The sequence below is a fragment of the Lacerta agilis genome, chromosome 3 (genome assembly GCF_009819535.1).
Source record: "Lacerta agilis isolate rLacAgi1 chromosome 3, rLacAgi1.pri, whole genome shotgun sequence".
NCBI classification, from domain to species: Eukaryota; Metazoa; Chordata; class Lepidosauria; order Squamata; family Lacertidae; genus Lacerta; species Lacerta agilis.
This window is the reverse complement of record NC_046314.1, coordinates 49,128,383-49,140,529: the sequence shown is the minus strand read 5'-3', so window position 1 is coordinate 49,140,529 and position 12,147 is coordinate 49,128,383. Positions and strand designations below refer to the sequence as shown.

Sequence of the window (12,147 nt, the reverse complement as noted above, 5' to 3'; positions counted from 1 at the left end):
ATCAGTAGTGGAATACTGTAGTGACTTCCACTGTACCTGAGAGTACCAGGCTAGTTAGGGGAGTGTGGCACGTAGAGCTCTGTCTTTAACAGAAGAGTACAGCTGTGGGAATCAGTAGAAGCTAGAGGACTACCACTGCTACCCCGCAACATATTGCAACCTGAGGCAGTCACCTCATTCTACCTAATGGTAGGGCTAGCCCTGGGCATCCAAAATACATTTCTTTTAAAATAATAACAAATGAAAGTTTATGAAAGTTCCCAAAAGTGTGGAAAGGGGAAGATAAGCATTCTGTTGCTAATTTTGTCACAGGAAATCCCCAATAGCCGCCACTGAAACTTGTAACTGCATCCCACACAGTAATCACAATGGCAATTAATCCACTGCCTTGAGCTATTGTATTTTCCCAAATGAGACTGTGTGAATTAATTTATCTAAAATTAAGCTACTTCCACATATGAACAGTGTATGTGTAAGGGGCAGACAAAGAACACAAGCTTATAGGGAGGTTTTTGCATCTGATAAAATATATTTTAATTTAGGGGAAATTGTGACAGAGCACACAAGATTTCCCTGGGGAAAGCGTGAACAAATGGTTACTTCTGATCTGAAAGCAGAAGACAGCAGAATTGTGGGTCATAATACAGTATTTGTTTTCTAAATTAAGATTGCTATCCTATGATGAATTAGTGGAGGATAAAAGTACCTCAGGAAAAGCTTAACATGTTTTGTGTGTGAGAGGGAAAAACAAAAAAGTACAAAGATGTGTTGAGATTAGAAGTGAAAATGTATCAATGGGAATTATAAGTAGACGTGTGTACAAGAAACCTACTGAAACTCTTAATAATTTTACTCAGTAAGGCTCTGACTTCATACCCCAATGCTAATGCCTACTTCAGATCTAATGGAAGACCATGGTTCCTTCATCACTGTGTGAGTAAGCTATGGCAAACACTGGGCTTTAGCATTTCACCTCCTCTGCTTCCCTCTTTTGTAGGCAGGGGGAGATGAAGATGGGGTCACACAGTGTAATTTGCCCCAGGTGCCACACTTCCCCAAGGGACAGCCCTGTGTTCACATTTATAAGGAAACTAGTGGCTGAATTAGTTTTCCAAAGAGATTATTTCGAGATCATTCCTCTGTGGTTATGTGCTCAACCATCATGTAGGCGAGTATTAATGCTTCAGGAGCATTGGTGCTGAGATCTGCAAAAGATCAAAAACTTGCACAACTTGCATTTCATAGCTTCACCCTTGGTAAATATTGTTAAGCAATACAGTACAACAGTGCCCTTCCCTTTAATGTTTTTACATTCAACGCTGGATTTTAGCTGAATAAACAACAATAACAGATATGCCGGTAGAAAGCCAGCAAGAGACTAGCCAGTGTATTGTACAGAATATCACACAATTTCTGCTTGGTTTTAAAGGAACACACTGATATAGTGGGCCTAGTTGAAACCAGATGGAGAGAACCAGTACAATGGGAGAACTAGTGCAAAACAGCTACCGGTATCTCTGGATGTAAACTACGGAAAGGTCAGTAGGAGGATGTACTGGAGTGGTGTTGCTCTGCATGTCAAAGGACACAGAGTCCAGCAAGCAAAAACTTACAAAAGGGGTAGACTCCTCCACAAAATTGCTGTGGGTGGCAATACCAAGGCATCAATATAAATTTAGTACTGAGTACATGCTATCACCCCCTGACCAAAATGCTCAGTGTGCTCTTGAGATGGAGACAGAAACCAAGGAGGCATCCAAAGGAGGAAATGTAATGGGTGACTTCAATTGGGTAAATGAATGCTCCAGTCACGATAGAAAATAAGCCTTCCTTTATAAAATGTTAGTCTTCTCCAAATGAGGAGAATAAAAAGGTACACAAACTTTGGCAAAATACATGCAACCAGACAACAAGGGACACATTTCATATTACAAAAAAAATTAAAGACCAACAATAAGACATTTAAAAAGCACGTTAGAAGCAGCAGACTAGCTGTAGAGATTATTGGTCCTTTGGATGACAAAGGAGTCAAAGGTGTACTAAAGGAGGAAAAGGAGATTGCAGAGAAGCTGTAGTGCTGATCCCTGCACCTGAGTCTGAAGAGGTAAATGGTGGTGACAATAACTGACGTTTTAGGCCTTGATGACAAACTAAAAATGAAGACATCACATCCAGGAGGTAGCATCTACTTGAGAGCCCTTTTAAAACTTGAATTTAAATAACTGATCTAACAAAAAAAGTAACATATGTGAGATCGGCCTGCATATCTGAGGACCAGAAAGTGGTCAATATATAAACAACTTTTAAAAAGGGATCCAGAAAATATATGGGAAATTAGTTTTCAAGTAACCAACCTGTAATGAAAACTATTATTAAAAACAGAATTGCCAAGTATTTGAAGACCAAATTTGGTTGAAGCAAAATTGGTGTGGCTCCTGCAAATTTAAGTCATATAACTAACCTTTTAGAGTTCAGAGTGTCCATATGCATATAACTAGGAGTGATCAACAGATAACATAAACTTGGCCATTGATAGAGTCCCTTAGGAAAGGGACTGAAAATAAAACTGCCAATCATAATGGTGTTATATAAATTGATGGTGTGACCAGAGTATAGTATGAACATTCCTGGTTGTCATACATCAAAAATACTATCTTAGAGATGGAAAAGGTGTTGGAAAAGGCAACCAAAAGTATAGAAAGGCAGGAGCAATTCCCATATAAGGAAAGGTTACAAAGTTTGGGGCTTTTTATGTTAGAAACAGGTGAGTAAGGGGAGACATGACAGAGGTGCATTAAATTATGCATGGCGTGGATAAAGTGGATAGAGAGGCTTTATCCCCTTCCCATAATATTAGAACCCAAAGTCATCCACACAGCACACAAACTATTGAATTTTATCCCACAAGATTTAACATCAACTTGCACAGACATAAAAAGAATAAGACAAATGATTGGAGGATAAGGCTATCAAGGCTGCCAGTGATTATAGTTTGTATACTGCCTCTAATATTGGAGGTGATATGTGACTGAATACCAGTTGCTGGGAAACACAAATGTGGAAAATGCTATTGTGCTTGTATTGTGTTTGTGAGCTTCCCATAGGCATTTGCTTGGCTAATATGAGAACAGTGTGGTAAACTAGATTTGCTTATGGTTTGATCTAGCAGGGCTCCAATTGTTATTAGAGGTTCCACAATGTTCTTTCTCAACCTTCACACTATTTCACACCTTCATGAAGCTAATGGAGGAGGTTATATGGATATTTCAGATGCAGAATAATCAGTATGTTGATGACACCCAACTCTTGTCTCTCATTTTCAGCTGAACCAAGGGAGGTAGTTGAAACAGTGAACTGTTTATACCGGTAGTTGTGAAGGACTGGATGCTGTACAAGAAGCTGAAACTTAATTCACAGAGTATAGAAGTAGCATTGGTATGTGGACTAACATCCCCTCAATTCCTTCGTCCAAGTTGTCCAAAGACATTGAACAACACTGGGCCCAGGACAGAACCCCGCTTGTAACTTTTTACCAGAATGAGAAGAAACCATTAATGAGTACTTTTGGGTTCGGTCAGTCAGCCAGTTACTTCGTTCAAGCCACATTTTATCAGCTTCCTTGCAAGACTATCACGGTGTGTGTGTGTGTGTTTGTGTCCTTGTCCAAAGCCTTACTGAAATAAAGATACACTTTGTCCACAGCATTCCCCTGATCCACCAAGCTTGTAACTCCATTTAAAAAAGAAAGAAATTAGATTTGCCTGGCATGACTTGTTTTTAAAGTATAAACGAAATGGAAATAATGACTCGAGTTTTTTTCTGAAAGGGAAAACACAGCTTTTGTGATATGGTAGTCTGCACAACTGTAAATTCATGTTATCTGAAGAAGAGAAAGACCTTGCAGAGCAAGCGCAGACCTGCATGTAAAGTAAACTGTATGAGTCATTTAACAATGCCTTTCAAAATGCTGATGGTTACCCGAAATACATTAGGAAGAGGTGGAGGCAAACCAATAGGTGCCAAATCCATTTTATCTTTGTAAGCAAAGTGTTCCTCTATGTCAAGTTTCGAAGTCTCTAGGCTTCATCAAAACAAAATATAAAATCTAGGCTTCATGTTCAAGAGACGCTAAACTCAACGCCAGCTTGAAAACTGTTCTACCCTATCTCCACCCACTTTCGTGTCCTACGGTAGTCCCTGGTCGGTGAGGCATACTGTACGTGTTGCCTGTGGGGCAGCAGCGTCTTCCAGCTCTAGCGCCTGGGAACGTGCACCCACTTGCTGCCTTTTAATTATTAATTTGAGGGCAGAAGAGTTTTTCCGGTGCTCTGCCGCTACTCCGTTCATAGAACATGAGACGCTCCAGGAAAAAAGCGCTGCGCAATGTCAAGCGAGCGAGCCGGAGGAGGCGGGAGTGGGAGCCAGCGAGAGGCGCGTGAGCAGATCCATTGTCAATATACTAGCGAAGGGGGGAAGGGCGGGAAACGCGAAGGCTTGTGAAGAGCTGCGGGGGGGGGAACGGACGACGACGCGGAGAGCGGCCGAAGCGGCAGCCTTTCTCTCTCAACTATCAGACTTGAGGCTCCGCCTTTCAATTGATTGACAAAACGGCCAGCGTTTCAGATTCGGCGTTTGGGCGGGCTCAATGGTGAAGGGCGAAAAGGCGGGACGAAGTCTAGCCAATGGTAACGAATGTAAGAGCGAAGGGCGGGGCTACAACCTGAATGACAGCTCAGGAGATAAACAAGAAACAGCGCGAGACCCTCAATCGACCGACCTCGGCCGTACCCCGTTCCCCGCCCCGCCGCTTAAGAGCGTGACTGCGAGTCATTGTTGTGCAGGCGGACAAACAAAGCAAAGAGAGACTCCGCCGTCTCCCTTCTAAGCAAACGTCTGACTCTCCCGCCACTGCCCGACAACGTGAAGAGTCAGCAACTTCCCACCACCCGCTCAGCAATAACCGGGGAGCGGGTTGCAATGCGCAGGCGCACACAGGCTTCGGTGCTGCAAGCAACGCCGGGAACTGTAGTCTTCGCTTCCTCAACCTTCCCCAGACGCCTTCGAGCTCGAGCTTCCTCCGATACTACCAAGCCCAGAATCCCTTGCGGTCATAACTATTGGAAGCCCTCGTTGAAGCGGGTGGCGGCGGAGCGGACTCCCCCCCCCCAAAAAAACACCCCAAAACAAGGAAATGGTGCCCAGTGCGGTGGCTTCGTGCCCCTGACACTCGCGCGGCCGCTGGTCCCGCTGCTTCATCCCTCCCTCCCTGCGGCCGCCCCTTCCATGGGTGAGAGACATGGACTACGAGTTCAAATCCAAGCTGGCGGCCGAGCGCGAGCGGGTGGAGGATCTGTTCGAGTACGAGGGGTGCAAAGTCGGCAGAGGCACCTACGGGCACGTCTTCAAAGCGCGGCGCAAGGACGGGTAAGAGGGAACCGAGCTCCTTCGAGAAGGGCGGGGGGTGGGTCGGGGAGAGCGAGGGGGAGCCGGCCGGGCGGGAGCCGAGGAAGCGCAGATTGCCAGGAGGCGCCGGCGAGGTCGGCTGAACTTTGAAGACCCGCCGCTTTCCGCGATTGCTGTCACAGCGGCGGCGGCGGGTTTTATTTCTCGAGCCCCAACCCCGCCCGCTAGAGGCGGCTGAGGGCGGGAACAAACTTTGTCCCGCGCTGGCGAAGCCCTCCTTCCACTCCTCGTGCCTTTGGGGTGTGAAGGAGGCTCGGGGTCGAACGGGATCCAGGAAGAGACGGAGCGGGACTCTGCGGGTTCGCCCCGCGCTTTTCCCTCGTTTGTTTTGTAGGGTCGAGCCCAAGCCGTGCTTTCTCTGCCTGAAGCAGAACTAAAACTATCCTCTCAAGTCTCAGCCGTTCAAAGCCTAGGATTTAAATGCTTGACCTGATTTGAGTAAGGAACAAAAATTCCCTCTTTCTCGGTCGGAGGCACTGGCAATGTTTGGAGCTTGAGATAGTATCCTGGTCACAGTGAAAAGGTGCTCCAGTGCTAAGAAACGGTCTTTGTTGGATTAATAGGTAGGCTTATTAATATCATACTTTGATTTTAGCTGATCCACATTTGAGGGGGAGAGCTCCCCAAATTCACATTAGCTGCTTGGAATAAAAGGATTTTTGCGGTTAGTGCACAAATGACTTGCTTGAGAAAAATTTCTTTTTACTACTTGTCCTACAAGTACATCTGATGTGACACAGGTATTACCTGTTTGGATAATAATAATCTGCACTGTCTTGTGTAGGCGCATGTCTGGATAGAGAGGAGTCTGATGCCTTGTAGATGTTTTGACTAGGTAGTTTTTGGAACTCTTGGATCGAAAAGTCTATTCAGTACTGTATTATTCTATATATGTGTATTTAGGATTGGTTAAATGTAAGAAAACAAAGAGCAAAGTATACTCCCATGTTTAAATTTCTGATCTATATTTTTGTAATGCTAGAGATACAGGCTGATGATGTAAAATCCATTGAGTATTGAAAATGGTTTTATGTTTATATAGTCTCAGTGGTCTTCACCATGAAAAAGAAATCAAGCTCTTTTGTAACTATTCTGTTTTGGCAAATCAGGTATTTTGATTACAGTATGTACAAATGCTTAAAAATCTGGATGCACAACCCCCAGTTTCTGGTAAGTCTGCAGTCCTATGTATTTACCTTTACTTGGAATAAACTCCATGAAACAGTATTTTCTTCTGAGTAAATATGTACAGGATTGGACTGCTTGTCTCATTGAGTGTACTAATCCTTAATTCACAACACTTAGTAGCTCTCTTCTGCAGACATTCAATATTAATTTCATGCTAACTGATAGAAATGATAGCAAAAATCACAGTAGGTAGAGACATTCCCATGTAATACATTGATAGATCAACATAGCTATGTGTGTGTTGTCTTTTCAACTTGGAAGTTTTTTTAGAGTGGGAGCCATGTGGATAAATGTATTGTAAGTGAACCAAGCCTGCAGTTTCAGTTATGATATTGACAAAGTTAATCACAGTAGTTTTCCAAGACAAGTCGTGAGATGAGAACCCTTCTATTTATTATGCAGTAGGGAAAAGGGCTGGCGGGTGGCACTGTGGTCTAAACCACGAGCCTAGGGCTTGCCGATCGGAAGGTCGGCGGTTCAAATCCCCGCGACGGAGTGAGCTCCCGTTGCTCAGTCCCAGCTCCTGCCCACCTTGCAGTTCGAAAGCACATCAAAGTGCAAGTAGATAAATAGGTACTGCTTCGGCGGGAAGGTAAATGGCATTTCCGTGTGTTGCTCTGGTTTTGCCAGAAGCAGCTTAGTTATGCTGGCCACATGACCCGGAAGCTGTACGCCAGCTCCCTCGGCCAGTAAAGTGAGATGAGCGCCACAACCCCAGAGTCGTTGCGTGACTGGACCTAACAGTCAGGAGTCCTTTTACCTTTACCATTAGGGAAAAGGAAAACACAACTTTAGCATTAACAGCTTTTCCAGAAGGGAGAGGGAGAACCAATATTTGTTCCAATACCTCTACATTTTATTCTGAAGCATGGGCAGATTTCAGAGGCATCAAAATACTAGGTCCAGAAAAAGCAATATTGAGACCAACCACCCCCCCCACAAAAAGTTTTACTGCTTTTCAGCAAATATTGTGTTAATATATTGACAGTTATTTATTTTGCTATTTTTATATTCCACTTGTCGTTTTGAATGCTCAGAAGCCACATGCATGTGGTTTTCAGTAGTTTCCCACCAGGTGTTGCTCAGGTCCACACATGCCAAAGATTAAAGCAAAATATATGATTAGACAACCTCCGCCCACCGACTTTGTTATCAAGAGATCAGGTGTGATCACAGATTTTGAGTTGTGCTTTCCTTCCCTCACTAACAATAAAAATACAAATTTAAACGGGCTAACAGTGCCATGGAATTAAATGAGACTTACTGTCCAATCCTAACTCAATTGTAGAAAGGTAAAGGTAAAGGGACCCCTGACCATTAGGTCCAGTCGTGTACGACTCTGGGGTTGCAGCATTTATTCTTAAATATGCGGGGTTAGAACTGCAGCCTTAAACTGCCTTAGCATGATCTATTAAAACTTGTGTTTTTTTCTTTTACTTTGATGCAGCTGCAATAGCTGTGATATTTACAGCTGGCCGGGCTGAAATTAACAGCATCTTCCTGCATCTCTTTGGAGTAAATAAAAATAACTTAAATTGTTTAAGACAATATTTTTCTCAAACATTTCCTGTTATGGCCATTTATATGGAAGGAATTAGCAGCTCAACACACTTGTTTTCCTGGATTGTGTTTGGTCAACCAGATGAATAGCAGCACCAAACTACATATTTGTCCTATCACAGCTTCTGCAGTGCTGTTAGCCATGGTTACAGAGTTGAGTGTTACACATGACATTGACATAAGTCCAGTATCTCATGATTCTGCAGGATGACAGAATTCTGCTTTCTGGGAATGTATTTGAATTTGAAATAAAGTGAGTTCCCTGTCCTTACTCCTGCAAAGATATTTAAAAGTGTGTTGCAAGGCCTGATGAAACCTTATTTAGCCACCTGTCCTGCTTCTCAGTTGTCCAGCGGTGGGAGGTGCAATTTTTTTTTAAAATAGGTCTTTCTGCCTCTCAGTGTCTAGGAGAATAGAATAAATGTGTCAGACTTGCATGATATTTCATTTTGGCTCAATTTGTATCAACAGACTTTAACACTTGGCTTTTCTTGATTCACAATTCCTCTTGCAATGCAGGAGATACATTGTTCTAGCTTTATCCTGAAGAGGCCAGCTTGGTGAGGCAGTACCACAAAGATGCCCTCCTGATACTGGTTTCTCTGTCACTTAGTGGGAGGTCAGGGCTGTGCAGGCATACTGGTGGAACCAATCCAGCACTCCCTCTGATGTGCTCGCAGAGCCTTGACCTCACCGTTGCTCTGCTCCTACACCTCTTGGTAAGCAGCAGCGATGCCCACGTTGGAAATGTCTTTGCAGTACCACCTTACTGCACTAGCTGCTCTTATATACAGGCTTGTGAGCCCTGCTGCCGTCTTTCAGACTTGGAAATGTGCGGTGGCAGCATTCAGAATACCTGTTCCAGTTTTAAAAGGGAAGGAGAAAGCTGCAATGCCTTTTGTAGGTGTGGAAAAACCACCATGATGGCATCGAAGGAGATATGAGTAGGGAGATTGTGGGAGGGGGAAAGGGAGAGCCAGTGGGTGAGGGTGGAAAGGCGGGAGGAAGATTTAATCAACTACTTGAAAGAGTGATAAGAGGCCCGCTCTGGTTCTGATTTTGTCATATTTAGATTCATGTCGATTTCAGGGAAGTCCTAGGGAAAATTCCTTGAAGATCATTGCTGGCTCTTAGTCAATATGCCAAACCAGTACTGAAGGCTTATTAACTTTGCCACTGCAGTTTACTTCTGTAATGGCTGTTTTTTCATGAAGCATCTGCTTGCCTATTGGCCACGATAAATAGTTACAATGTAACAGTATTGAGATTGTTTGCAAATCAGATTTTGTAGATTATTTTCAAGGCACTATTGCACAAAACATCCATATTGAGATATAAGTTTTAACAAATTTGAAATGTTGAGCTGTAATAGTCTGAAATTCATAGAGCCTCTTATGTTGTGTCTTATACCGGTAATTAAATTGGTTATTGCTGCCATAAAGGATACAGTTTGGGAAAGAATAATGAATGCAAAAGATCTGATTAAACCTTTTTGCATTTATTTAAAACTTTCTGTGTATAAAAATGCTTGCAAAATTTATTGCCCCTTAAAACAGTTTTGTTGCCTGTATAGTTTACCGGTACATTTATGATATAAATACAGTTATAAACTGGTGGTTTTGGCTCTTGTGGGTGTAATGGTTGTATGTCCTTTGAGTCAGTATTGGTGGAATAGGAGCAATGGAGCTGGCTAACATACGTAGTTGCTTCTATTACATTTAACTTGTGTACCACAATTTCAAACTTTATTTTTATTTACTTAGACTTTTAATCCCACCCTGAAAATGCAAGACAAGTTATAAAAGTACTATCAAAATAAACATGTTGCTGCTCATTCCAGTCTTCTATGCTACATCAAAAGACTTTGTATAATTCATTAAGGTAATTCTGACATGCATAGTGTGTTCAGCTATTGGGAAGGCACTTCCAGAATGTAGAAGTGACCACTAAAAACTAGTGATAGGGTGAATTTAGGTCAGAAAGCCTTGCCCCATTATAGTGTGTTGAGATCCCTCTGAATTTGGGTCTAGCTAGTAATGGGATTTGTCTTTGTTCTCACTACTCAGCTCTGCCTCCAGTCCTCCTGCTTTTCCAAGCAAAGTCCTTGCAATTGAGAAGCTTTAGAATTCATTTCTAATTAAGGACAAGGCCCACAAGCAGACTTTTCCACTCACTTAGGATCCCTCCTTGCTGCTGGTTCCTCCCCGGCTCCCTTGGCCAGTAATATGAGATGAGCACCGCAACCCCAGGGTCAGACACGACTGGACCTAATGGTCAGGGGTCCCTTTACATTTTATAAATGTGTTCTTGGATTGTACCTATGGTTCTGTTCAGATAAAGATCCCATTACCGCCATACTTTGTCTAGAAATAAGTAGAAACAGAGGGGAGCAATCCTGCGAACATCTGGCAGGTCTTTCAGTTATTTTGGTTGGTTATTCATTCTTACCTGGGAGAAAGTGGAAATGAAAACAATGAGGCGTACTTCATAGTACAGTGGTACCTCGGGTTACAGACACTTCGGGTTACAGACTCCACTAACCCAGAAATAGTACCTCGGTTTAAGAACTTTGCTTCAGGATGAGAACAGAAATCTCATGGTGGCAGCACGGTGGCAGCGGGAGGCCCCATTAGGTAAAGTGGTACCTCAGGTTAAGAACAGTTTTAGGTTAAGAACGGACCTCCAGAACGAATTAAGTTCTTAACCCGAGGTACCACTTTAGATACTATCAGATTGCCATGTTAATATCTCAATACTAATATATATGGTTTTAAAACTTATTTTCATGAGTCAGTTACTGGGATACCAACATTTCTGATATCAGCTTTAAATATTCTAAATATTAAAGAGGATATTCAGAGAGGGAAGAAACACTACATATGTGTTTATTTTTCTCTGAAGAATGGGGGAAGGAACAAATGGTTGTGGAATGTTACTTTTACAGTACAATCCTGTATCCATGTCTACTCAGCAGTAAGTTCCATTGCGTTGAAGAGACTCACTCCCAAGCAAGTGTGTATAGTATAGTGGCCTTCAAATGAATGGAGTCTTTTATAAATTAAATTAAAATGCTTGGAGGGGTAATTTCCTTAGAAGTAAGTTTGATAAATTTATTGGAGTGTTAGAACACTTAAAACACAATATTAAGACATCTTTTTTCTTGGGATTTTAATACATTAAAAAGGTGTAAAAAACAGTTAAGAGTTCAATGTTCAGTGGAACTTTTTCCTTGGTAAGTGCTTATTTAGGATTATAAAAATGTCTATATAGAAGGCTGCATCATATCTACAAAGCTTGTGTTAAAATAAACTTAGCTTAAATCACGCTAGGTTAAATGGCTTTGATTTTAATTTTGTGACGCTGAATATCTCTGTGTACCTCATTGTGTCTAAGCAAATCACACCTATTATGTATATGAAGTTTTGAGGTGTATCAATTAAATAATTTAGAAAAAAGACATCAACAAATGCTAAATTGCAAGAATGGCTCCTTGAAAAAAATACTTGTTTTTGAATAGAAAAATCTGTGGCAAAGTTTTAGTGTGGGAATGTTATTGGTAGAAGGAGGCCTCTAGCTGTGTTGCCAGCTAAAACTCCATAGAAACCCAGCAGTGATGCATATTTATAGTTTGCCAATCACCATGGTACCAAGGCACTGCTATAGCTAAAACCCATTCTACCCATTCTTATAGATTGTTTCAGCATCCTTCTTAATCTTACTGCAGATGAACCTTAAACAAATTAGGAGAATGCATTCAGTACTTAGTACATTTTCATGTTTGTTGCTTGCCCACTTTATATTGTACAGATTCAATAAGTATCCTGCAACAAATATTGTTATATCACACTTTTGTCAGCTATTGCTTCTAAAACAGTTGCTTTTCTTGGATAGGTACACAAAGAAATAATTGCTATGGTAGTAGCTTTCCCTTTTGTA

At 42.1% G+C, this 12,147-nt stretch overlaps 1 protein-coding gene across 5 annotated transcripts in view; it reads left to right on the top strand.

Moving 5' to 3' along the window:
• Positions 1 to 4,550: 4,550 nt before the first annotated feature.
• The window catches only part of CDK19 (cyclin dependent kinase 19), a 72,427-nt gene continuing 64,830 nt past the window's right edge, over positions 4,551 to 12,147 (top strand). For 2 of the 5 annotated variants that reach the window (XM_033143603.1, XM_033143602.1), the window contains exon 1: positions 5,176 to 5,424. In XM_033143603.1, the coding sequence (XP_032999494.1) occupies positions 5,297 to 5,424 (128 nt within the window). In that variant the 5' untranslated portion in view covers positions 5,176 to 5,296. Of the gene's footprint in view, positions 5,425 to 12,147 lie in introns of all 5 variants that reach the window. The other 3 variants (XM_033143601.1, XM_033143605.1, XM_033143604.1) reach the window with 3 other exon arrangements.